Here is a 27,811-nt window from a genome sequence, read left to right as displayed (position 1 = left end):
GCTCCTAGTGTGTGTGTGTGTGTGCGTGTTCATCCTCCAATTCCGGGGAACATATGCGAGTAATTTGGAGATGCTAAATAGTGACGACAGACATATTGTTGAGCTTGCAGGCTAACACAGCACTTGAGCTGGGAGAGGAAGTGTACATCAATCAATCACCTGGCTCTGTCTCGCTACATGTGGGGACCGTATGGTGTGCATGCTCCCTCCAAAGACACACACGCACACACACACACACACACATTGTTGGCGTGTCGGAGAGAAACACAAGTACCATAAAGAATCCAATATTAGCCGTGCGGTGTTTGTTCCATACAGCATGTTTGAAGCAGGATGTTTTAATCATACCCGCTGGCTCTCTCCAGTGTAAATAAACACTTCTTAGCTTGATCCTCTTTCTCTTTTTCAAATATTTCAACCCTTGCATTTAGTTGGTGGTCAGTGTGTTGTTTGACTTTTTAGATATGCAGTAAGAAAGTTGCCAGTGCCTAACAAAGATTGTTACTATGTTGACATCACACCATTTCTACTCCTGAACCCCTGCACAGAAGTGGGTGAAAATGTATCAAAACATGCACCGTTACTGGGTTGCATGAACTGTTCTTTTTCAGACAAATACACCACATTGTGACACTGTTTTTCCGCTCCGTAAGTGGGACTGACTTGAGATTTCTCTAAATTACCACATTTAGCTGACTGACAGGCACATATGTGTAAAATATAAACCAGATAGGTTTGAAAAACATGGCCACCATCCATCAAAATACTTACTTTTAGAAACTACAGTAATAATAATAATAATATTAATAATATCGGGCTACCGTTATTATCGGCCGATAAATGCTTTAAAATGTAATATCGGAAATTATCGGTATCGGTTTCAAAATTATTTGTATCGGTTTCAAAAAGTAAAATGTATGACTTTTTAAAACGCCGCTGTGTCCACGGACATAGGGAGAAGTACAGAGCGCCAATAAACCTTGAAGGCACTGCCTTTGTGTGCCGGACAAGTCACATAATATCTACGGCTTTTCACACACTCACAAGTGAATGCAAAGCATACTTGGTCAATAGCCATACAGGTCACACTGAGGGTGGCCGTATAAACAACTTTAACACTGTTACAAATATGTGCCACACTGTCCAACCCACACCAAACAAGAATGACAAACACATTTAGTGCCGGACAAGTCACATACTATCTACGGCTTTTCACACACTCACAAGTGAATGCAACGCATACTTGGTCAACAGCCATACAGGTCACACTGAGGGTTGTATAAAACAACTTTAACACTGTTACAAGTATGCACCACAATGTGGACCCACACCAAACAAGAATGACAAACACATTTCGGGAGAACATCCGCACCGTAACACAACATAAACACAACAGAACAAATACCCAGAACCCCTTGCAGCACTAACTCTTCCAAGACGCTACATATACACCCCCCCGCTACCCCCTACCCCCCCCCCCCCCCCACCTCAACCATGCCCCCCCTTGCCCCGCCCACCTCAACCTCCTCATGCTCTCTCAGGGAGAGCATGTCCCAAATTCCAAGCTGCTGTTTTGAGGCATGTTAAAAAAAATAATGCACTTTGTGAATTAAATATTAAATATGGCAGTGCCATGTTGGCATTTTTTCCCATAACTTGAGTTGAAGTTGTTCTCTTATTTTGGAAAACCTTGTTACATTGTTTAATGCATCCAGCAGGGCATCACAACAAAATTAGGCATAATAATGTGTTAATTCCACAACTGTATATATCGGTATCGGCTGATATCGGTATCGGTAATCAAGAGTTGGATAATATCGGAATATCGGATATCGGCAAAAGCCATTATCGGACATCTCTAATTACTACTCAATAGTGTCCAAACAATAGGCTATACAGTAAATTCATTCATACAATATATTACTGTATTTGTTTTCATGCAAAACAAAAACAAAAACCTTGTTTTTATGGTATTACTGCTTTTATATTCCCTTAGCAGGCCACCACGCTCAGGAAACACTACGGTTACTATGGGTTCTGAAAAAGAGATTCATACATTAATACTGATTATTTAATCTAATTCTAAATTGATTCATACTTTCAATGAAACGTTTTGGGGGTTTTTAATCAATCAAAAAAAAAATAGGTCATCGCTGCGCTTACTGGCTGAACTTACTGGCTGCACTTTTAAGGTTTTATCGTAGTTTTAAATATTATATTGTGAGAAGCGGTTTGAATAGAGAACCGTGTTGAATTGATTCTGAATTGAAATGTCACCCTACAAATTGGAATCGAATATGTGGGCTTTGTACCGAGGATGTCGTTGTGGCTTGTGCAGCCCTTTAAGACACTTGTGATTTAGGGCTATATAAATAAACATTGATTGATTGATTGATTGATTGAATCATGAGTTGTTGTAAGATTCACATCCCTAAAGATTATGCAAACAAAGACAACATATTTGATGTTCAAACTGATAAACTTTTTTTTTGTTGCAAATAATCATTAACTTTAGAATTGTCAGCAACACGTGACAAAGAAGTTGGGAAAGGTGGCAATAAATACTGATAAAGTTGAGGAATGCTCATCAAACACTTTTTTGGAACATCCCACAGGTGAACAGGCAAATTGGGAACAGGTGGGTGCCATGATTGGGTATAAAAGTAGATTCCATGAAATGCTCAGTCATTCACAAACAAGGATGGGGCGAGGGTCACCACTTTGTCAACAAATGCATGAGCAAATTGTTGAACAGTTTAATAAAAACCTTTCTCAACCAGCTATTGCAAGGAATTTAGGGATTTCACCATCTACGGTCCGTAATATCATCAAAGGGTTCCGAGAATCTAGAGAAATCACTGCACGCAAGCAGCTAAGCCCGTGACCTTTGATCCCTCAGGCTGTACTGCATCAACAAGCGACATCAGTGTGTAAAGGATATCACCACATGGGCTCAGGAACACTTCAGAAACCCATTGTCAGTAACTACAGTTGGTCGCTACATCTGTAAGTGCAAGTTAAAACTCTCCTATGCAAAGCGGAAACCGTTTATCAACAACACCCAGAAACGCCGTCGGCTTCGCTGGGCCTGAGCTCATCTAAGATGGACTGATACAAAGTGGAGAAGTGTTCTGTGGTGTGACGAGTCCACATTTCAAATTGTTTTTGGAAACTGTGGACGTCGTGTCCTCCGGACCAAAGAGGAAAAGAACCATCCGGATTGTTATAGGCGCAAAGTTCAAAAGCCAGCATCTGTGATGGTATGGGGGTGTATTAGTGCTCAATACATGGGTAACTTACACATCTGTGAAGGTGCCATTAATGCTGAAAGGTACATACAGGTTTTGGAGCAACATATGTTGCCATCCAAGCAACGTTATCATGGACGCCCCTGCTTATTTCAGCAAGACGATGCCAAGCCACGTGTTACATCAACGTGGCTTCATAGTAAAAGAGTGCGGGTACTAGACTGGCCTGCCTGTAGTCCAGACGTGTCTCCCATTGGGAAAATGTGTGGCACATTATGAAGCCTAAAATACCACAACGGAGACCCCCGGACTGTTGAACAACTTAAGCTGTACATCAAGCAAGAATGGAAAAGAATCCCACCTGAGAAGCTTAAAAAATGTGTCTCCTCAGTTCCAAAACATTTACTGAGTGTTGTTAAAGGAAAGGCCATGTAACACAGTGGTGAACATGCCCTTTCCCAACTACTTTGGCACGTGTTGCAGCCATGAAATTCTAAGTTAATTATTATTTGCAAAAAAAAAAAAGTTTATGAGTTTGAACATTAAATATTTTGTCTTTGTAGTGCATTCAACTGAACATGGGTTGAAAAGGATTTGCAAATCATTGTATTCCGTTTATATTTACATCTAACACAATTTCCCAACTCATATGGAAATGGGGTTTGTATTACTCGATTGATCAAACAAATGAATGTATAGATTACTCGATTACTAAAATAATCGATACCTGCAGCCCTAGATATGTGCATAACAAGTCCTGAAAATTCTGAAAAAGTGCTTGAAATTGGCAATGGAAAAGGTGTACGAAGCCTGTTTTAGACAATTGTATGTATAAAAGGTCCAAAATTAGTGACCTCTGACCTCACCGTCGCTCTTTGGAAATAACTTTTCTCAGCAACCTTTCTTTCATTTTCACTTCCATTGCTTTTATCTTCCTGGTGCATCAGCATTAGATCAGAAATATGTAGTTATAAGTCATATCTGAGTGTCAGTCTGCACGCTATAAACTTCTGCTCTAATAACAAATTGGCAAGAGAACGAGAGGAAGAAGAAGAAGAAGAAAATCGTAGCAGTGCCGTGCCCACTGGGCCCATCTGCTGTAAGCTGGCAGCAGCCGAACCAAAAACAGATGCCTGTTGGAAGTTCTGTTGTGGCTCCATCTGAGAGTCCAAAACACTGCTTTTTGTTGAAAAGCTGAAATGTTTTTCGAGCGCTCTCACCGGCTGCTCCGAGCCCCAAAAAAGTAAGCCGGTCTGTGTCAGGAACATGGAACAAGAAGATGGCAGCATTGAAAGGAGAAGGTCCCGGCGGACGGTCCACCATGGAGGAGAAGGAGGAGGAGGAGGAGGAGGAGGAGGAGGGTGGAACAGGCTGTGAGAGGAAACAACAAGAGAATGCCAAAGATGGCTGACACAAAAACGGTCGATTGGGGATTTTATGGGACTCCATCCAAAGTGAGAAGGTGTGCTGCTAGATTGTGTTGTTACGGTCTTTTCATAAATCCAAATAAAAGAAGATAAAACATGAAATTGAAGAGAATCTGTTCGAAGAGGGATGCCTTTGTCCTAAAGTGGCACATCGCGAAGGTGGCGACCTGCGGGACCACAGACTTAATGGGATGGAGAAAGGCTGTGATTGGCTCATTACTGTGATGGAGCACGTTGCCACGGCAATTGGCCTTTCGCCTCAACCCCTCATCCTTAGTTTCCTATACACTGCAATGATTTAGTATTAACATGAACTCAAATTAATGATTCATTATCAGCATTAGTACACAAATACAAGTCTCCGCAACTCCACTAAAACTTTCTGAACTTTATCCGCGAACAGGTCATTTTGATATGCTCACTCAGTTATTTCTTTGTTCCCAAGGACGTCTTTCATGTCAGGAAGATATTTTGTTGCATGCTTCGAATAAGGAAAAAGTGGCACCATTCAGTGAAAAAAAAAATACTTTCAAAAAAATTTACTTTATATCTTTATTTGAAGTAAACATGGTAATGTTTTTAATATTGTTGGTCACTATGATCACATGTGTTACTTTGTGTGTGGCTATACCATTTTGGGCTCATTCAACTCTCAGGGGACAAAGGCTGACTTTTTGTCCTATCTGTACATTTTTGCTGTACTTAATTCCATTATACAAGATTTTTCCGAAGAGGGATTTATCATGTTAAATTTTAAAATGTCAAAGGCCATAACAACATTTTATATATATATATATATATATATATATATATCCATCCATCCATCCATTTTCTACCGCTTATTCCCTTTGGGGTCGCGGGGGGCGCTGGAGCCTATCTCAGCTACAATCGGGCGGAAGGCGGGGTACACCCTGGACAAGTCGCCACCTCATCGCAGTATATATATATATATATATATATATATATATATATATATAAATACATACATATACATATATATATATATATATATATATATATACATGTGTGTGTGTATATATATGTGTGTATATATATATATGTATGTATGTATATATACGTGTGTATATATATATATATATATATATATGTATATATATATGTATATGTATGTATGTTTATATATGTATTTATGTATGTATGTATGTTTATATATGTATGTATGTTTATATATGTATGTTTATATATGTATGTATATATATGTATGTATGTATATATATATGTGTGTATGTTTATATATGTATGTATGTATGTTTATATATGTATGTATATGTATGTATGTATGTATATATATGTATGTTTATATATGTATGTATGTGTATATATATATATATATATATATACATATGTATGTATGTATATATATATATATATATATATATATATATATATATATATAAAATACAGTATGTATATATATATGAAATACAGTATGTATATGCAGTACAGGCCAAAGGTTTGGACACACCTTCTCATTTCAATGTGTTTTCTTTATTTTCATGACTATTTACATTGTAGATTGTCACTGAAACCATCAAAACTATGACACCTGTGAATATAAAACATGTATTCAGTTATTTCACCTTTTTTTGTTAAGTACATAACTCCACATGTGTTCATTCATAGTTGTGATGCCTTCAGTGACAAGTCATGAAAATTAAAGAAAACCCATCGAATGAGAAGGTGTGTCCAAACGTTTGGCCTGTACTGTCTGTATACATACATATATACACAAATGTATATATGTATACGTACATATATACACATATGTATGTATATATGTATATACATGTATATATGCATGTATATAAATGTATAATGGTATGTATATATATTCAAATATTTAAAAAAAATTAAATCTTAAACAATGCGTTTTTACCATTTTTTTCCTGACCCTTTTTAAAATCTTCTGCGATAATGTCACAGGTTTAAATTAGTAAACTAACTCGTTATGGAAATTTATACTATTAAAAAAAACTGACATTTTCTTATCAAAAGGCCTTTAAAAGGGTCAAAATAAAATGAAAAAAAATGTTAAGATTTTTTTTTTTTTATTTGAGTAAAAACAAGAATGTTTTTATTTGAATTAATACATTTATTCAATTTAGATGTATGAATGTATTTAATAAAATGTTTTTACACCCTTCAAAAACTTGAGGACTTTTATGTTCTGTTTGGCTTTGAAGATAGTTACAATCCAATGTTCCCAGAGGGTTAAAAAAAACAACATATATGATAATTCTATAATATCAAAATAAATGTTCTGGAAATAATTTCACCTATATTCACTGAACAAAGCCAAAATAGCGTGAACAAATGCAATGAATGGCACAAAATGTCCCCAGAATTTCAAAAGGGTTATTGAGTGTCTTTTGATTGTCATCATTTTGACCCTATTTACACTCCCGCATGTTGTTGTTGTCCCTCCAGAGGCGTCGAGGCAGCGGGGTCTTTTGTGCCAACTGTCTGACCACCAAGACGTCGCTGTGGAGGAAGAACGCCAACGGGGGCTACGTCTGCAACGCCTGCGGGTTGTACCAGAAGCTGCACTCGGTAAGTGCCGTCCACATTGTTACCATCCAGCAGTGCTCGCAGCGATGGGGCTTTTAGCACTCATAGATATCATGACGCCACCTTTGCACGACACCTGTAACCCACTGATAGAGCCAACAAAATGATCTACAACATAGCAAGAATGGGGTACATCCGATACTTGGTGGAGAGGCGTTTTTTTGCACATTTCTCACCATTCTTTCTCGACCAATCAACAGGCGGCAGAGTGGTTATCTTCTTAAGATAAACCAGAGTGGTAGAATAGACACATGTGGCTCAATTGATTGACAGTATCAAAGTAAAAGATCAAAGTGAATATACTCAATGGCGCCCCCTATGGATTGTAGTAAAAATGCTTTGTTCGACATGCTAGCACACATGTAATAAGGATATCCTCAAAGTTTTATCAACATTAGACAATTAGTTACTACCGTATTTTCCGGACTATAAGTCACTCCGGAGTATAAGTCGCACCGGCCGAAAATGCATGATAAAGAAGGGAAACAACATATATAAGTCGCACTGGAGTATAAGTCGCATTTTTGGGGGATTTTTTTTTGATAAAACCCAACACCAAGAATAGACATTTGAAAGGCAATTTAAAATAAATAAAGAATAGTGAACAACAGGCTGAATAAGCATACTTGCCAACCCTACCGAATTTTCCGGGAGACTCCCAAAATTCAGCGCCTCTCCCGAAAACCTCCCGGGACAAATATTCTCCCGAAAATCTTCCGATTTTCAGCCGGAGCTGGAGGCCACACCCCCTCCAGCTCCATGCGGACCTGAGTGAGGACAGCCTTTTTTCACGACGGGAGGACAACAGGGTGACAAGAATTAAATCATCCAGACTAGAGATAAATTGTATTATGTTTATCTTACCTAAAAATAAATATATTTATTAATTTTAAAAAAAACAACTAAATACATTTTTACTATATTTTGCTAAAAACATCAAAATTAATTGTATTTTTATTTGTATTTTTTCTGACTCCTTATTACATCCAGCCATAGAATTATACATTAAAATAAAAATATTTGAAATAATTAATTTTAAATTATCATAATAATTCATTTAAAATGACCATATTTAATTATTAAAATAATTGCTTGTTTATCAACAACTTTAGCATTTTATTCATTACATTTTGAAGCTCTCAGAAGCCAAGTTATGTTATATTCCTTAAGATTTATTTATGCAAGTTTGAAGTATCAATTATCTAAACACAGTTTTGTTTGCATATTTTCAGGATATATATACAGTATATATATATATATATATATATATATATATATATATATATATATATATATATACCGCATGTATGAAATACTTGGTGAATTCTAGCTGTCAATATACTCCTCCCCTCTTAACCACACCCCCGTCCCACCCCCGACCATGCGTAAATACAGAACATAGAACAAGTCATGAATCCGCAGGAGTAGAGGAGCTCGCTTACACAAACACATACAGTCATGACTGTATATGATACAGTGGAACCTCGATTTACGAACTTGAGCAGGGATCAAAAATTGAAAAGTTCATATAGTGAAATAAATGTCTCCATAAGAAACAATGTAAACATGAATAATGGGTTCCACCCTCGACAAACATCCCTATTTTACTAAGGGATTGCAAACTTTGAACTCGGGTTGTCCCGATACCAATATTTTGGTACCGGTACAAAAACTGTATTTTGATACTTTTCGATACTTTTCTAAATAAAGGGGACCACAAAAAATGGCATTATTGGCTCTATTTTAACAAAAAATCTTACGGTACATTAAACATGTTTTTTATTGCAATCGAAGAACAATTTTGGCCTTAAATAAAATAGTGAACATACAAGACAACTTGTCTTTTAGTAGTAAGTAAACAAACAAAGGCTCCTAATTAGTCTGCTGATGTATGCAGTAACATATTGTGTCATTTCTCATTCTATTATTTTGTCAACATTATAAAGGACAAGCTGTAAAAATTGATTATTGATCTACTTGTTCATTTAATGTTAATATCTGCTTATTTTCCGTTTCAACATATTCTATCTACACTTCTGTTAAAATGTAATAATCACTAATTCTTCTGTCGTTTGGATGCTTTACATTAGTTTTGGATGATACCACAAATTTGGGTATCGATCCGATACCAAGTAGTTACAGGATCATACATTGGTCATATTCAAAGTCCTCATGTGTCCAGGGACATATTTCCTGAGTTTATAAACATAATATGAATGTTTAAAAAAAAGGAAAAAAGATTTTGTGACGATAAAAAAATACTCATGTAATCATAGTAGTATCGACTAGATACGCTATTGTACTTGGTATCATTACAGTGGATATCAGGTGTAGATCCACCCATGGCATTTGTTTAAATTCAGAGGCACTAGCTTTTGTTAGTGGTGACGCCGGTGAGCTCTTGTATCCTCCTACGGTGTGTAGTGAAGCATGTTTAGCTATTCCTCGTCCTGCAGGGATGCTGCTCGTAAGAAACTCACTTTATTTGTCGCCATGGAGATGAGGATTAGTGATTTAGAAGTTGCTAAAACACTCTGGATGGATGTTAGCTGCTAGCCATGTCTTAAAGCACCTCTTCCTGAGGGCGTTTCAGTTTTATAACTTCACCTTTATCTTTAGTTTTTAGGCCAAAATGCGTCCATTCTCCCTTTTCTGTCTACACACTGTGTCTGCTTGTTAAGTACTCTGTGATTGTGCGCTGCCGAACATGCTCCCCTGCTCGTAAACCCAGCAACGCCGTCATGCCCGTTAACAAAAAAAATAAAATGTTCAAAATTGGGAACCGGTACTTTTCAAATAGTGTATAGTACCATTTTCTATTCATTAGTACCGTTATACATTACTAGTACCGGTATACCGTACAACCCTACTTTGAACACAATATAAAGTGTTATACAAAAATAACAATAAGGTGGTTAATTAACTGTCTCTTTATTAACAAGCTAAAACAGCAACAAGTGGATCAGTCCTGTACGTGCTGCTCTGCCAACACGCGCTCACACACACACATAAGTGGCCTACTCAGTGGCCTAGGGGTTAGAGTGTCCGCCCTGAGATCGGTAGGTTGTGAGTTCAAACCCAGGCCGAGTCATACCAAAGACTATATAAATGGGACCCATTACCTCCCTGCTTGGCACTCAGCATCAAGGGTTGGAATTGGGGGTTAAATCACCAAAAATGATTCCCGGGCGCGGTCACCGCTGCTGCCCACTGCTCCCCTCACCTCCCAGGGGGTGATCAAGGGTGATGGGTCAAATGCAGAGAATAATTTTGCCACACCTAGTGTGTGTGTGACAATCATTGGTACTTTAACTTTTAACTTTAAGTCCCTTTTGTGCCTCCACGAACAATCAGAAATCACAAAAATCCTTAACGCCAACAACCATATTGCATCAATAATCAACATATTAAAAAGTAAAATCAACAGAGTATATTATCGGCAAAGGTCTTCTCGTAAGCTGCTCCTCACGAGAGGACAGAAACGAGCAAACAGAGGGAAAGAAGGGAGGAAGTGTGTGTGTGCTGTTGTGAAAGGCTGTGAAACAAGTCCGCTATGGCATATTTTTCCAGAAAAGTCCGTTTTCTTCACAATTAAAAAACCTGCTCTGGTACGAAGCCGGCTTCCTCAATCTCTTCAATACGAGCAAGCAGAAAAGGGCTGCCAGCGGAACACAAAATGAATGAAGCGTGAACACATGGTTTGCACACAGAAACATGTTTAGGACGACCTAAAGGTTTCTTAAATCGAAAAGTTTGCAAATAGACGGGTTCGTAAATCGAGGTTCTACTGTACTGTATATACAGTAATACTGATGAGCAAATGATGCCTCAGTGAGTGTGTGGCACACTCACTAGCTGTATCAACACTGCACTGATACTGTGTTGATGTTTCACAATTGTCGTCCACCATCTGCTGGATTAAAATAGTCATTACTATGAAAACTTAATCATTTCAGCATTTCAGTATCCCTTTGATAATATATAATAATACTATATTGAGCCACCTGCTCAGTGGCCTAGTGGTTAGAGTGTCCGCCCTGAGATCGGTAGGTTAAGTTCAAACCTCGGCCGAGTCATACCAAAGACTATAAAAATGGGATCCGTTGCCTCCCTGCTTGGCACTCAGTATCAAGGGTTGGAATTGGGGGTTAAATCACCAAAAATGATTCCCGGGCGTGGCCACCGCTGCTTCTCACTGCTCCCCTCACATCCCAGGGGGTGATCAAGGGTGATGGGTCAAATGCAGAGAATAATTTCGCCACACCTAGTGTGTGTGTGACAATCATTGGTACTTTAACTTTAACTTATATACAGTAATACTGATGAGCAAATGATTCCAAAAATGATTCCCGGGCGTGGTTAACGCTGCTGCTCACTGCACCCCTCACATCCCAGCGGGTGAGGGTGATGGGTCAAAGGCAGAGGGTAATCTCACCACACCTAGTGTGTGTGAGACAATCATTGGTACTTTAACTTTACTTTAACTTTATATTGTATTACTTTTTGCCAGGTTGGTATGTTATAGTGCTGTCTATGCACTTATAGTATAGACAGAACTGTAGTTTCAGTTCTCCAAGGCTGTTTTTTCAGAGGACCGTCTTGTTCAAGTCGTCCTGCAGCCTCTTCGTCGAGATCTCGCGCCCACAGACGCCTTTTCACCACGCAGACCAATTAGCATACAAAACAAGCATAACGATTCCTGCTGCCGCGGAAACGTAATATTGTGCAAAGTATATTTGATTTGGAAGCTTCCTCGGAGAGCGGAATATTCTGGTGTGATTCAACTCGACCGTCTCCGCCAGCCTGAGGAAAAACTGTGGAAATCCCAAACTTAATTAGAGCGCATGAATTACAGATGAGATAAGGGGCGGGTGTAGGATTGTGGCGTGTGGATGGCCTCCGAGATGCTCTTGGAGAATTCGGACTCATTTCACGCCCCGATAATGTACCTGTTTGATTTAAATAGTCGCAGCCTCCCTTGTTTGCATATTGACTTTTGAAGCTAAACTAGTTAATGAATCACGTTGTCAATTGAATAAACTGCTTGACACACACACACACACACACACACACACACACGCACACACACTGTAGCTTTATAGAAGCTTTTAGAAAGATGACAAGATTCTTCCTGAGCGATGCCCGACGTTCAAGCCCACGTTCTCCCACTTCACTCCTGGCAGTCGTCACGAGGGCCATATTTTACATCCCGTAATAAAAGTTTTATTTGCTCGACACACATTATTAGAGAGTATAGCAGCTAGTAAAAAAAAAAAAAAAAAAAAGTGAAAGTGCAAAGGGAGAGTTATGAATATGGAGTTCAGGGCGCCAGACAAATAAGGAGATGAGAGGATGTCGGGCGGTTTGTCTTCACTCTGCAAACCTTTTTGTCCTCTCTGTTAGCTCACTTGGCATTTGGAATAAAACGTTGTGTTATTAAAGGATTCTGAGAAGCACTTTCCACTATTTCTGCTCAATCAACACATGCAGTTTACTGCATATAGAGAATAACAACCCTAACACGTTGTTGAAAATACATGATTTTCTAATATCGTGCCAGATACAATTTGTATAAATAACTATTTTCAGTACAATATTTAGAAACGTAATATAAAATGCTATCTATTATCATTAATTGCAATAGAACAAATGTACTTTTAGGAACTGCTATTATTTTTGTACTGAACAAAAATGTAAACACAACACTTTTGTTTTTGCTCCCATTTTTCAGGAACTTTTACGATATACACAAAAGACCTATGCCTTTTAAATGTTGTTCACAAATGTGTCTAAATCTGTGAGGGAGCACTTGTTCTTTGGCAAGATAATCCATCCCACCATGGGCCACTCGATTCACAACATTGACATCAGCAAACCGCTCTGCCACACGACGCCACACACGCTGTCTGCCATCTGCCCTGAACAGTAAAAATCGGGATTCATCCGTGAAGATAACACCTCTCCAACGTGCCAGACACCATCGAATGTGAGCATTTGCCCACTCAAGTCGGTTACGACGATGAACTGCAATCAGGTCGAGACCCCGATGAGGACAAAGAGCATGCAGATGAGCTTCCCTGAGATGGTTTCTCACAGTTTGTGCAGAAATTGGTTATGCAAACCGATTGTTGCAGCAGTTGTTCGGGTGGCTGGTCTGAGACAATAATGGAGGTACACCTGCTGGTAGAGGAATTAACATTCAATTCACGGGCAACAGCTCTGGTGGACATTCCTGCAGTTCGCATGCCAACTGCACGCTCCTTCAAAACCTGCGACATATGTGGCATTGTGCTATCTGATAAAACTGCACATTTCAAAGTGGCCTATTATTGTTGGCAGCCTGAGGCACACCTCTGCAGTAATCATGCTGTTTAATCAACATCTTGATATGCCACACCTGTGAGGTGGGATGGATTATCATGGCAAAGAAGAAATGCTCACTAACACAGTTAACAACATTTAAGAGGAATAGGTATTTTGTTTGTATAGTAAAAGTTTTACAAAACTCAAAACCAGGATTTGCAAATCATTGTAAATATGTTTTTTATTTACGAATTACTCAACGTGCCAACAAAAGTGTTGTTTATATTTTTTTTTGTGTAGTTTGTTATTATTTGAATGATTATTATTATTATTATTGGATTATTATTCTAGTTAGATTACTATTATTATCTCTACTATTATTATATTATCATTATTATTACAATACTATTATTCTGCTCCCATTATTATTGTTGTTTTATTATTACTTTCATTATTATTATTGTTATTATCATTATTACTTTTTACTGTTATGATGAATATCACAATTATTATTATTATTATTATTATTATTATTATTACTACTACAATCGTTATTTGTATTACTACCATTATTATTATCATTATTATTTATACTTTGTTATTATTATTATTAAATGTATTATTATTTTTGATATTATTTCTGTTATTAATATCCATCCATCCATTTTCTACCGCTTATTCCCTTTGGGGTCGCGGGGGGCGCTGGAGCCTATCTCAGCTACAATCGGGCGGAAGGCAGGGTACACCCTGGACAAGTCGCCACCTCATCACAGGGCCAACACAGATAGACAGACAACATTCACACTCACATTCACACACTAGGGACCATTTAGTGTTGCCAATCAACCTATCCCCAGGTGCATGTCTTTGGAGGTGGGAGGAAGCCGGAGTACCCGGAGGGAACCCACGCAGTCACGGGGAGAACATGCAAACTCCACACAGAAAGATCCCGAGCCTGGGATTGAACCCAGGACTACTCAGGACCTTTGTATTGTGAGGCAGACGCACTAACCCCTCTGCCACCGTGCTGCCCCTGTTATTAATAATATTTTCATTATTAATATTACGACAAAAGGAACAATTCTGTAAATTGTAATACTTTTATTTAGCACCAAAATATTGCAAAATAAAATACTTTTTTTGTTAATTACTATAATGAACTATTAAAAGTAGTTACTCATTATTGCTATTATTATTAGCGATTACCAATATTATACATTTATATTATTTTGTGAATTAGAAAAGTAAAAAATATCTTTATAGAATTGATATATTTATACACATTTAAAATAATTATAAACTAATCAACTCAACATTTTTATGTTGAGTTGTGTCCATATTTTATTATGGACAACACCCCCCACCCACTACACTCGGACCTTGCGGGGAGAATGAGCACGTTCAGTGGAAGGCTCAGACTCCCAAAATGCAACACGGAACGACACAGGAGGTCCTTCATACCGACAGCCATCAGACTGTATAATGCACATGTTCCTTGACTGCACTTAAATGTAGAGTATATGTAGAATATATTTATATTATTTATATATTATATATATATATAATATATTATATATATATATTATATTATTTATTATTATTACTGTCTATTGTGAGCGAACTGTGGTGCTGAATTTCCCCCAGGGATCAGTAAAGTACTTTCTATTCTATTTTTGATCATAAATTGCAGTTCATAATTACTACAATAATTAAAATATTGTAATACTTTCCAACAGTTCCAAAAATCATCATGAATAATATTTTTGTGAAGTTGAATTGTTGTTTTGATAACTTTGCTCCTCTTGTCAAATTATATCAGAGGTTTAGCACTCCCCCTTGTGGTAAGGGTAGGAAGTAGACACGTTACAAATATGGAGCTATAAGTTACTATGACGTCATTCTTTTGTCTTCCAGACGCCCAGACCTCTGAACATCATCAAGCAGAACAACGGCGAGCAAATAATCCGACGGCGGACCCGTAAGCGCCTCAACCCAGACACGCTGCCCCCGGAGAACCCGGCGCCCAAGCAGCAGCGCGTCTCCGGCGAGGAGCGCGTCAACGGCGACGAGGCGGGCGACAGAAGCTGCTCTTCGGTCAAAAGCCAGCAGCCGTCGCCTCGCTCCACGCAGGCTTTCCTCGCCAACCAGACCCTGGAGATCCACAGACGGATGCCGCCTCTGCTCCTGCCCTCGCATCCGCCCTCTTTGCTGGCTGAGGGAAACGGGGGCGTCGGCGAGGGCGGCGTGCTGACCAAGATGGAGGGGAAAGGCGGCGGCAGCTCTGAGAGAGGAAGTCCAATCGAGAAGTACATGCGACCATCCAAACCCTCCAGTTACTCCCCTCCTGGATCCCCCATCGAGAAGTACCAGTACCCTCTCTTCCCCTTGCCCCTTCCTCTCACACTCTCCCCAGACTTGACCCCTGAATCCGACTGGCTCCGATTCTGGACCAAGTACAAGATGGCGGCCACTTCCGGCATGGGCCCGGGAAGCCTCGCCAATAGTTACCTGGGCGCCATGGTGACGCCAGTGCAGCAGCAGCATCATCAACAGAGCTACACGGTGCCTTACTGCGCCTCCCCTTACTCGCCACTTCCTCCGCCGCCGGCCCCTGCTCACTACCCGGCCCCGCCCCTTCACCCTCAAACGTCCTCCTCGCTTGAGAGCGACGCCCCCTTGGATCTCGCCACAAGGCAACGCGACGCCACAAACTGCGCGGAAAAGAGCACGTGCGCGGAGAAGTCGCGGAAAGGCGAGGAGGATGGGGAGGAGACGGGGAGGTCGAGGGCCACAGCGGATGCGGCGACGCAGGACGATCCCAGCAACCGCTGCCTTCATTGCGGCATCTACTTCCTGGACGAGGTCATGTACGCCCTGCACATGAGTTGCCACGGCGACCAGGGGCCGTACCAGTGCAGCTTCTGCCTGCACACCTGCGCCGACCGCTACGACTTCACCACGCACATCCAGCGAGGCTTACACAAGGACAGGAAGCCTCAGGACGACCAGGAGGCGGCGGCGGTCGATGGCGAGGAAAGCGGGGTGAACGCAGACGAGCGAGCTAAGGACACTTCGGCTGAAGACGCTAGGGAGGAGGTCAGCGAGCAGCAGGAAGCGGCGGGGGACGCCGGCGAAGCTATGGATGTCGCCCCGGAAGTCGTAGGCGACGCGGCGCTTGAAGCCGTGGAGGCTCATTAACAACATTAATGACATCAGATCAACTAGCGAGCGCATGAAAACATCCCAATGCTGGAAGCACTCAGACTCAACACAGCTGACCTTTGAACCGCTGCAGGGACAGTCGGGGAAAATAACTGTGGTCCACTTTTTGTTGAAATTCTTTTTTTGAGAGGAGGCATCGCTCGGACTACTTTTCTCTCTCTGTCTCGGTACAACCGGATTTAATCTGGTCCCCGCTGTGCCAAACCAAATTGAAAGTGGTGCAAGCCAGAACCAAGCAAGAACCACAAAGACTACACCCGGTTCAGTGTGGACGTGGTTTGCCCATTCAAACCAGTTCCAACTGGCTGCCTAATAGAGCCAGTATAAACTGGCTGAAGCTTGCAGAATCAAAGCAGTGTATCCTGGGTAAAAAAAACAAACACACAAAAAAAAATGGTGCCCTGGATTGAAGTGTTCCTCGTTTGGAACCAAGTGACTTGTTCTTCTTCTTCTATTCCTACTTCCTCTGTGCCATCATACTAGCGCCGTGCCTGGCTGCCTGCCTGATAGAACAATCTATTAACCTGCTTAACATTTGTATCCACAAACAATAATATTATTGTTATAGTACGAAAACATGCAATTTCATACACTTTTCTTATATAATGTTCTCTTTTGTACAAGGCTTTTTTCAGGACTTGGTGTGTTACAGAAATGGTACAGGAAAAAAAAAAAAATAGTGTGTGTGTTTGTATGATTGTGTGTAAGGGTCAAAGGGCGCGTCCGTCCACCCCCACCAACCCCCCCTCCGCCCTCCATGGATGTAAACATAATGAAGGTTTGCTATTTCAGTCCTCAGGGGTCACACGTGTTGCACACCAGCCTGCCTACATTTTTATTTTATTCTTTTAACGTAGCTATCATCATGTTCTCATCACGTTAACTTCTGCATCGTTTACCGTGCGGCGGCATCCGTCGGTCACGTCGCGGTTATTTAAAAGATATTTTTCTACTGTTTACATTGAAAAGTTTTTTGTTTTTTTTTACTTGTTTGACATAGAAAAAAAAATATCTGCCTTGCTGCCTTAGTTGCTAGTGAACAAAAATCATAGAAATGAAGGAAAAAGCCTTAGATTATTTTTCTATCCACAAAAGGTGTCCCGCCGAGTGCCTGCTAACTTGTTTTCTACTTAACATGTTTTTGTCAAATAACGATGTCAACTATTGTAATCATCAACACTTATTTACACCCCGATTTAGTTAAAAGTGCATTTTTAATTGGCGATTATCAACTGTCGTGACTCTAAGGGACATCTATGGCGCCACCCTGTGGGTTGTGGTCAAAATGCTTTGGAAGACATCCTTACTTTTGTCCTCATTCGACAATTTATCAGTAACTTATGAACAAATAGTTGCTACATTTTGCTTGATGGCATGTTTTTTAACCATTCTTGCTGAAATTTTACACACGTGTTTGTTGGTCCCGAAAAGGTCTGCACAACATTGTGTGTTGTTTTCAAGTCAATCGCTTGGCTTAATTACAGCGCCAACATGCGGTGTGTATGCCCAGACAACACAATAGGAGTGCATGTTTTTGCACATTTTCACTTGTTTGTGCGCAACGGTTCAGGAGTAGAAGTTACAAATACAACTAAAAGCTGCAAGCAACGTTAAACGGGCCCTCAGACCCCCGTGCGACTCGCTCAAACATGAATGCGTACTGACCCATCCAGCACTTTAAGGTGTCATCATCACCATATGAACTCATTCTCATCAAAATCTGCATTTGTGTAACTGAGTAATAAATATTAAAAGTATTGTGGCGAGCCATCATATTAAAGATTGGCACAATGCCACCACGTCACAGGCAAAATACCTTCGCAATTTATAATCGCCCATCAGTCTGCTATATATCATTTTAACTTCATTTTGGTCAAAATCCCTAGGATGAGTTCGTTAAAAGTACGACCCCTTTTTTTTTTTTTTTGGCATAAAAATGGCCAACGGGAACCAAGAAGGCCAACTTCCTGTTTGTTTTCAATGATGGGTTTTTGAAAATTGTACGTGCGTCCTGTCACAAATCGTGTCGATACGTGAAATTAATTAATTTTTCGAGGAGGCGCTAAGGGGGGGAAATTCTGTGGTAGGAACCACTAAAATATAACCATTTTCGTCGGACATTATGCTCTTGCAAAATCGGTGCGTTTTCGTGCTTAAGTGCCTCAGGATTTGCAATCAAAGTGGGAGAATAATATTACATGGAACAATTTCAATAGGGGCCTCTGCTAAAGATGCACTAAAGATGAACCATTAGTTGCCATTTATGAACAACCCATTTCCAAGATAGCGGCACTTGCAAAATCCCAATGACTCTTACGCAAAAGGGCTTTTGTTTACTCGGCTAGAAATGTGCTGGATTTTTTGATTAGCTTAGACTCGTCGTCCCGACAACTTAGTAGAAAAATTTACTCAATAACACTCCCGCAAAAAATTTGTAATAAAAAATGACACTTTGGTTTGTTAGTTGTCATTTCAATAGCCATATTTATGCATGTATGGTTTTTAATGCCGGATGTCCTTCTTGATGCACCCTTAGCCATTAAAGGCAGTGTACTATTACACCACAAGTGGCTTTTTAGCTATTAATTAAAAATAACTGCTGTTATGACTTAAAAACAAAAAAATAACTTGAATTGTATACAGTTTTACACTTCCGATATGTTTTTTTTTTTTTTTTTTTCAGAAAAAGTTTTTTTAAGAAAAATAAAAAATGAAGCTTTTCCAAATAGTTTTTAATTTGAGCGCATTGCTTTTCATATGTTGCGGTAGATAAGCGGTAGAACATGGATGGATGCTTTTCATATGAGAAATAGCAAGGGCGTCCCGAGTCAAATATAAAAACAAGAAATCAGGGGCGGTATTTATCAAGCGTCTTAGAGTGCCATTTTACACTTAAGTCCTGAGTATTTGCGAAATTTAGTCCTACTCTCAAACTTAAGAATAAAAGCTATTTATCAACTTTCTTAAGTCTAAGAATCACTCCTACTCCCCACGATATTTAAGAGACCTTCAGAGGTGTCCTAAGTGGTTAGGAGTTGCCAGCGGGGGATGGCACTGAGGCGAACGTTCAGGGAGCGGAAGGATGTCCTGGCTTTGTTTGATGACGAGCAGCTGATCAAACGGTATCGTTTAGACAGAGCAGGTATTATTTTTGTCACAGATTTAATAAGGGGCGTCATCTCATCAGCAACATCACACAGCAGAGCTTTCACAGCAGAACTAAAGGTCATCACAATGCTTCGATATCTCGCCACTGGGAAAATGAATTGGAAAGAAAAGGAAACATTTATTTTTGATTCATTGCCTATATTGTTTGTTTGTTTTGTATTATTTTGTAGTTTATTGTCAAAAAATACACTCCCATTGTCCACTTAAATATTTATAAGATATTTCTTTATTCTGAGACAAGGGATTCCTTTCCGTGATTGGTCATTTCTATGCACACAGAAATGACGTCACCTAAAATTCCGTTTACGGCACATAGTAATGTCGTAATTCAGCTCTGAGTGTGACACTTAAGATTCAGTCCTACACTTCGCTGAAAGTGTGAGTAAGACGCTTGATAACTAACTTTTAAGTGCAGCTTTCAGCAAAGAATTTCTTTACTCATAAGTCAACTCTTAGCAGACTTCTTAGGAGTAATTCTAAGATGCTTGATAAATACGGCCCCAGATCCTAAACATCCGATATTAGAACTCAAGTCTTTTCTGCTACCGCTAATGTCCCCTTTTTGCTAGTTCAGCAGACAGATAATCTCAATTTCAGAGCTTTTTAACAGTATTTACTTTAAAACTTTGTACAAGTGAACATGCAGAAATAAAGTATGTCAATAGAACTTACATGACATCCAAATTAAATTATTTGTGACAGTCCGACATCAATGAAACATGTGCTAGCTCGATGCTAATTTACATTGAAAATGCTATATACATGATGCTAATTAGCATTAGCGATTTAAATACCTCCAAATTTGGTAATGAAAACTACAACTAAGATATGCGTTACAATTGAGCATGTGATGTGTAATAAGCACAATTCTAACAATATGAATATTTTGTTAAGAAAAATACCAAACTAGCACATTCAAGCTAATGGCAAAAAGTTGGTAACACACCTAGGACAAACTGAAATTAATTGTAAATAAGCCAAATAAGTGTAGGAAAACAAAATAAACAGTAAATTGTCCATTCAGTCTACCAGTATGTGTGATTTGTGCCAATATCTGATAGATTTCGGCCAATACTCAAGGTTGTAATATCGGAAATGGAAAAATTGGATCGAGACACCAGTTGTCTTTAGACAATCTAGTCTGACAAATGATCGCCACGACAGTTTTCGTATCTATTTGTGCGTCTTCACTCACAAAAGCACAGTTGCCGTGTAAACAAGCCGCCAAGACAACATAAATATGCATTTTTTTTTGTCCAAATCAACGCTAAAAACACAGGCCGTCATGTAAATGCTTCCCATGGGTTTGCCACCGCCGTCCTGTCCAATGCCATCCCTTTGTTTATAGATAAAAGCTTGATCCCAAAGGTTGCGCTTGATATAGCAAAAAATATCACGTTCAACACCCGTAATTGTATTCCTCTTATATGTGTAGCTTCTCTCCAACCAACAAGAAGCTAACGTGTAGCTTCTTTCCTTTTGCTGTTTCTCCGTCTACATATCTCCTCGAGAGGCTGCTAGTGTCGGAAATAGGAATGTTTACGTTTTGAAAATGTAGCAGAGAAATAAAGTGTTGGCGGGAAGGAAAAAAGTCTGCTTTGACTCCTCCCACTCTCTTCTTGCCCATCAAGTTAGCCTCGAAGCGAAAGGAGCGGTTTCCGACATAATAGAATTAGGTACTGACGGGGCTCATATAACGTTTACATTTAGGGCCCTTAAGAGTGTGATTTGTGTGGAGCGACGTCACTGTCACGCCATTTCATCACAAAGGTACGACACAAACGTAGCGAGCATGCAGCCGACGGTACGCGAGAAAAAGGGAGCTTAAAAGGCCAGTTGGTGCCACACATGCATGGGCTAATGTACATTTAATCCATTTTTACTATAATTGTTGTCTCATTCAGTCGTATTGTAATAGAAAACGGGATTTTGTTGTCTATTTTATTTTATTTTTTAGATTATTTTTCTGTCGTGTCTTATTTTCATTCTGTTATCTTTCTGTATGCTATTTCAACAACATATTTTTATTTTTTATTTTATTTTGGGACCGCCAAGAAAACATTTGTTACACAGCTAAACTTGAAAAAATAATATTGATAATAATTAATAAAAGTAACAAATATACTGAAGGCTGTTTGTTGTTTTTTTCTTTGTTTTTCATGGAATTGTGTGTCATATTTTTGTATGAATAACCCCAATTTCTCCTACACAGGTATGTGTTTTATGTTTGCAAATGTTATGGACGGCGTGGCGCGGTTGGGAGAGTGGCCGTGCTAGCAACCTGAGGGTTCCTGGTTCGATCCCCACCTTCTATCAACATAGTCACGTCCATTGTGTCCTTGAGCAAGACACTTCACCCTTGCTCCTGATGGTTCGTGGTTAGGGCCTTGCATGGCAGCTCCCGCCATCAGTGTGTGAATGTGTGTGTGAATGGGTGAATGTGGAAATAGTGTCAAAGCGCTTTGAGTACCTTGAAGGTAGAACAGCGCTATACAAGTATAACCCATTTACCATTTGTCTCTTTGCTAGCTCGTCATGCTCCGTGCTGTCGACTATGGCGTCACATTAGTGCCAAAAATCTGAGCGCATAAAAACTGTTATAAGGCGCTGATTCTCCACTTCGTGCGCGCGCGCGACACCCTTTTGCGCGCGCGTGGTGACTTTTTGTGCGTGCGCGCGCGCGGTGCCTTTCTGCGCGCGCGCGACACCTTTCTGCGCGCTCTCTGTGTACTCCTGGCATCTCTCCTCGCGCTGTCATGTTTCTTTTTGGCACTTTGGGGGCGGGTATGCTTAGACGGCCCCTTCTTTCTGATTGGTCAGGCGAAAAATGCTCAGAGCCAATCAGAAGTATAGCAGGGCGGGTCATCGTCAATATGTATCAAGATTTACGGAGGAAGAAGTGGATAAAAAAATGTCGCGCGCTGATGAAGGTTATTTCATACCACATAAACACAATACAGGGTAATACAAAATGTGACCCAAATAAATAATAAGACAACAAACACCATAATCACATCATTCAGCCAGAACTGGTCCACCAGCAATAACATCCAACCATAACATTATTTTATATTTTCACTTCTTCTTGAACATTTGTTTTCTAATTTATGGAATTTCTTTTGATTCAGCCATAAAATTAATGAAATCATCTTTGAATTTTGTTTTTAAAATGTTAAAAATAGCTTTTAATAATGTATTCTGAAACAGTTTAAAATAATCAGAGAACTGACTAACACTGACCCTACACAACTATGTTGCACAATTAAGTCTTTTTTTTTTAAAGCGAAAGAGGTAATTTCAACAGGTACAGCATCCTATGTCATATCTACATGTAATAAGATTTGTAACAAGGCAAACTGTTTGTAAATTGATCGAAAATCGAGCAAGTTATGGTAATTTAATTAGTGCATGTACCATTGACATCAATGTAATGATTGAGGCTAGCTGTCCGAGGTAAGATGGCTACAACGTTGCTACGCTGGAGACTGATTGGTCATATGAAAAATGCTCAGAGCCAATCAGAAAGAAGGGGCCGTCTAAGCATACCCGCCCCCAAAGTGCCAAAAAGAAACATGACAGCGCGAGGAGAGATGCCAGGAGTACACAGAGAGCGCGCAGAAAGGCGTCGCGCGCGCGCGCAAAAAGGCACCGCGCGCGCACAGAAAGGCACCGCGCGCGCGCAAAAAGGCACCACGCGCGCGCAAAAAGGCACCACGCGCGCGCAAAAGGGTGTCGCGCGCGCGCACAAAGTGGAGAATCAGCGCGCGATAACAGTTTTTATGCACTCGGATTGTTGGCACTAATGTGACGCCATAGTCGTCGTATTTGTTTAATCTGCAGCCAGAAGATGTTTAAAGATAAACTTAAAATCAGAAGTATTTATTCCCTATTGGATACAATTCCCGTTGTAGTTGATAGTATATATGATAGTATATACAGTATCTGTATCATGAATCAATTTAAGTGGACCCCGACTTAAACAAGTTGAAAAACGTATTCGGGTGTTACCATTTAGTGGTCAATTGTACGGAATATGTACTTCACTGTGCAACCTACTAATAAAAGTCTCAATCAATCAATTCGAATACAATTTGTCTGAGCGCGACTTACCCAACCCCTCGCGCTCTTACAATCACAATGTATGAATATGCAATGAGGTGGCTTCCTCCAGGCGTGGAATCTTCCTCTGCCTCGTCCTATCTGGAATCCGACTTCATATCTGGTGTCGTCCTTCAGACTTCGGCGAAGAAGCCGCATCAACAGTAGCAAGAATGTGGACGATAAGAGTGAATGTGCGTATGCTTGAACTTGGACCCAGTTTTAACTGGAACGGAGGATAGGAGTAGTTGCACGGCCTATTCTAAGCAGATACAGTATATTGCCAAAAGTATTTGGCCACCTGCCTTTACTCACATATGAACTTGAAGTGCCATCCCATGGAATTGTCCAAAAATGTTTTGGTATCCTGGAGCATTCAACGTTATTTTCACTGGAACTAAGGGGCCAAGCCCAACTCCTGAAAAACAACCCCACACCATAATTCCTCCTCCACCAAATTTCACACTCGGCACAATGTAGTCCGAAATGTAGCGTTCTCCTGGCAACCTCCAAACCCAGACCCGTCCATCAGATTGCCAGATGGAAAAGCGTGATTCATCACTCCAGAGAAGGACTCTCCACTGCTCTAGAGTCCAGTGGTGACGTGCTTTACACCACTGCATCCGTCGCTTTGCATTGGACTTGGTGCTGTATGGCTTAGATGCAGCTGATCGGCCATGGAAACCCATTCCATGAAGCTCTCTGCGTACTGTACGTGGGCTACATGAAGTTTGGAGCTCTGTATCAACTGACTGTGCTGACTTGCTGTTGTTCCCAAACTCTTCACTTTTCTTATAATCAGAATCAGAATAGTTTTTATTGCTATTGTTTGAGAACGGGTTCACAAAGTAGGAATTTTTCTTGGTGCAACATTGAACACGTATAACACAGATTTGGTGATAACAAGAGCTCTAACTGAGCTATCAGATCTTGTTATAGACTTAGAAAGGAATTCAAAGGAGCTACTGTTAGGAATTATTGTTCATGTACCTGAAAAAACTGTTAAGGTGGCGGGAGATGTGGGTCTGGATGGACCGTAGTCTCCTGCCTGAGGGTAGAGGGGAGAATAGTTTGTGTCCAGGGTGAGAAGAGTCAGCTGTGATCCGACCCACACGCCTCCTGGTCCTGGAGGAGAACAGGTCTTGGAGGGATGGGAGCTTGCAGCCAATCACCTTCTCAGCAGCCCGTACCATGCACTGCAGTCGATGCTTATCCTGGACTGTGGCGCCGGGGAACCACACGGTGATGGAGGAGGTGAGGATGGACTCGATGATGGCTGAGTAAAACTGCACCAGCATCTCGGTCGGCACCTTAAGTTTCCTCAGCTGCCGCAGGAAGTACATCCTCTGCTGGGCCTTCTTGATGAGGGAGCTGATGGTCGGCTCCCACTTGAAGTCCTGGGTGATGGTGGTGCCCAAGAAACGGAAGGAGTCCACAATGGAGACGGCGGTGGGAGAGTCAATCAGGGTGGGGGAGGGGGAGGGTGGTGGGGCTTTGACTTTCCGGAAGTCCATGATGATCTCCACTGTTTTCTGGGCGTTCAGCTCCAGGTTGTTGAGGCTGCACCAGGATGCCAGCCGGTCCACCTCTCTCATGTAGGCGGACTCGTCGCCATCCGAGATGAGCCCGATGAGGGTAGTGTCATCCGCAGTCTTGAGCAGCTTTATGGACTGCTGACTGGAGGTGCAGTAAAGCTGCTCAAGTTTGAGTTATAAAGTTGACTTTGGAATATTTAGGAGCGAGGAAATTTCAAACTGGATTTGTTGCACAGGTGGCATCCTATGAAAGTTCCACGCTGGAAATCACTGAAAGCGGCCCATTCTTTCGCAAATGTTTGTAGAAACAGTCTCCATGCCTAAGTGCTTGATTTTATAAACCGGGCCAAGTGATTAGGACACTTGATTCTCATCATTTGGATGGGTGGCCAAATGCTTTTGGCAATATAGTGTATATACTAAACATTTCTTAATCACTTCATCCTTCATTATCTTAATTATATCCCAACAATGCTAAGCTAAAGTTACCATAGAATGCACAGGAAAACTAGACTAGTGACCAGTAGAGCGTAGACATCCGCTGAAACAAAATATATTAATGTTTGTTTTTATTAGCCATGTTCTATGGACATTCACATGCTAAGCTAATTTTAACACACTGGTGAAAAACAAAATTAGGTTGTTGTTGTTAGCCATGTTTTTTTTTTGTTTTTTTTCATACAAATTACTTATAAAGTGTTAAAAATATAATTATTGCGTCTCTTTGTTTGCCACTTCCCGGTTCCATGATGTTGTGAACGCACGGGCAAATATTTTCACTCTCGGGCTGTATAGCTCGGTTGGTAGAGTGGCCGTGCCAGCAACTTGAGGGTTCCAGGTAGAGATAAATGCGTTAAAATGTAATATCGGAAATTATCGGTATCGTTTTTTTTTTTTTTTGTTTTTTTTAATAATTAAATCAACATAAAAAACACAATATACACTTCCAATTAGTGCACCAACCCAAAAAACCTCCCTTCCCCATTTACACTCATTCACACTCATTCACACAAAAGGGTTGTTTCTTTCTGTTATTTTTATTCTGGTTCCTACATTATATATCAATATATATCAATACAGTCTGCAAGGGATACAGTCCGGAAGCACACATGATTGTGCGTGCTGCTGGTCCACTAATAGTACTAACCTTTAACAGTTAATTTGACTCATTTTCATTAATTACTAGTTTCAATGTAACTGTTTTTATATTGTTTTACTTTCTTTTTTATTCAAGAAAATGTTTATAATTTATTCATCTTATTTTTATTTATTTATTTATTTTTTTAAAGTACCTTATCTTCACCATACCTGGTTGTCCAAATTAGGCATAATAATGTGTTAATTCCACGACGGTATATATCTGTGATATCGGTATCGGTTGATATCGGTATCAGTAATTAAAGAGTTGGACAATATCGGATATCGGCAAAAAGCCATTATCGGGCATCCCTAGTTCCAGGTTTGATCCCCGCTTCCGCCATCCTAATCACTGCCGTTGTGTCCTTGGGCAAGACACTTTACCCACCCGCTCCCAGTGCCACCCACACTGGTTTCAATGTAACTTAGATATTGGGTTTCACTATGTAAAGCGCTTTGAATCACTAGAGAAAAAGCGCTATATAAATATAATTCACTTCACTTCACTCTTTAAAAACCCGAGTTTGCGGTCATGCTATTTGCTAAGCTAATGTTTGGCATTGTTTAGTTAGCAAGTTTCTTTCTTTCAAGTTTCTTTCTGGAGCTTTAGTGGCCATGTTGATCCTGTGTGTGGAGCTGTAGTTGCATGGCAACTTTGCTGATATCACCTGCAGTTTTCTTGATTAATACCCTACATGACCTCATGTTTATTCTCTCTCTAAAATTAATTTAATGTAATTTGAATTCCCCTCAAGTTGGGAACTTTGACAAAGCCAACCAGCGTGGAGCTGAACGGTGTATAATATTTACTCTATAGCATTATCAATTTATTTTGGTGTTTATAATATGAACATTTGATTAGAGTGTATTAACTCAGCGCCCGCAGTGGAATTAAGTGTGTACGTGTGTGTGATGATTCACCAAAGATAGCGTCAGATGTGAATACTAAACAGCCTGCTTGTCTTTGCAGAGAGGTCAATACCAAGCAATGTATCAACATGTAATTATGTAGACATTATTAGCAGCATGCAGTGAGCAGGAACAACATGCTGCACGGAACAAAGCAACTTCTGTTCACTGGAAA

At 40.1% G+C, this 27,811-nt stretch overlaps 1 protein-coding gene across 4 annotated transcripts in view; it reads left to right on the top strand.

Moving 5' to 3' along the window:
• Nucleotides 1-22,064, top strand: part of trps1 (trichorhinophalangeal syndrome I) — a 262,982-nt gene extending 240,918 nt beyond the window's left edge. For all 4 annotated transcript variants that reach the window (XM_061966986.2, XM_061966983.2, XM_061966985.2 and 1 more), the window contains exons 10-11: nt 7,124-7,246; nt 15,482-22,064. In XM_061966986.2, the coding sequence (XP_061822970.1) occupies nt 7,124-7,246; nt 15,482-16,765 (1,407 nt within the window). In that variant the 3' untranslated portion in view covers nt 16,766-22,064. The remainder of the gene's footprint in view (nt 1-7,123; nt 7,247-15,481) is intronic.
• Nucleotides 22,065-27,811: the final 5,747 nt, after the last annotated feature.

The sequence above is a fragment of the Nerophis lumbriciformis genome, linkage group LG11, assembly GCF_033978685.3.
Source record: "Nerophis lumbriciformis linkage group LG11, RoL_Nlum_v2.1, whole genome shotgun sequence".
In the NCBI taxonomy this organism is placed as follows: Eukaryota; Metazoa; Chordata; class Actinopteri; order Syngnathiformes; family Syngnathidae; genus Nerophis; species Nerophis lumbriciformis.
The sequence above is the reverse complement of the archived record's forward strand: the minus strand, read 5'-3'. Positions and strand labels throughout refer to the sequence as shown.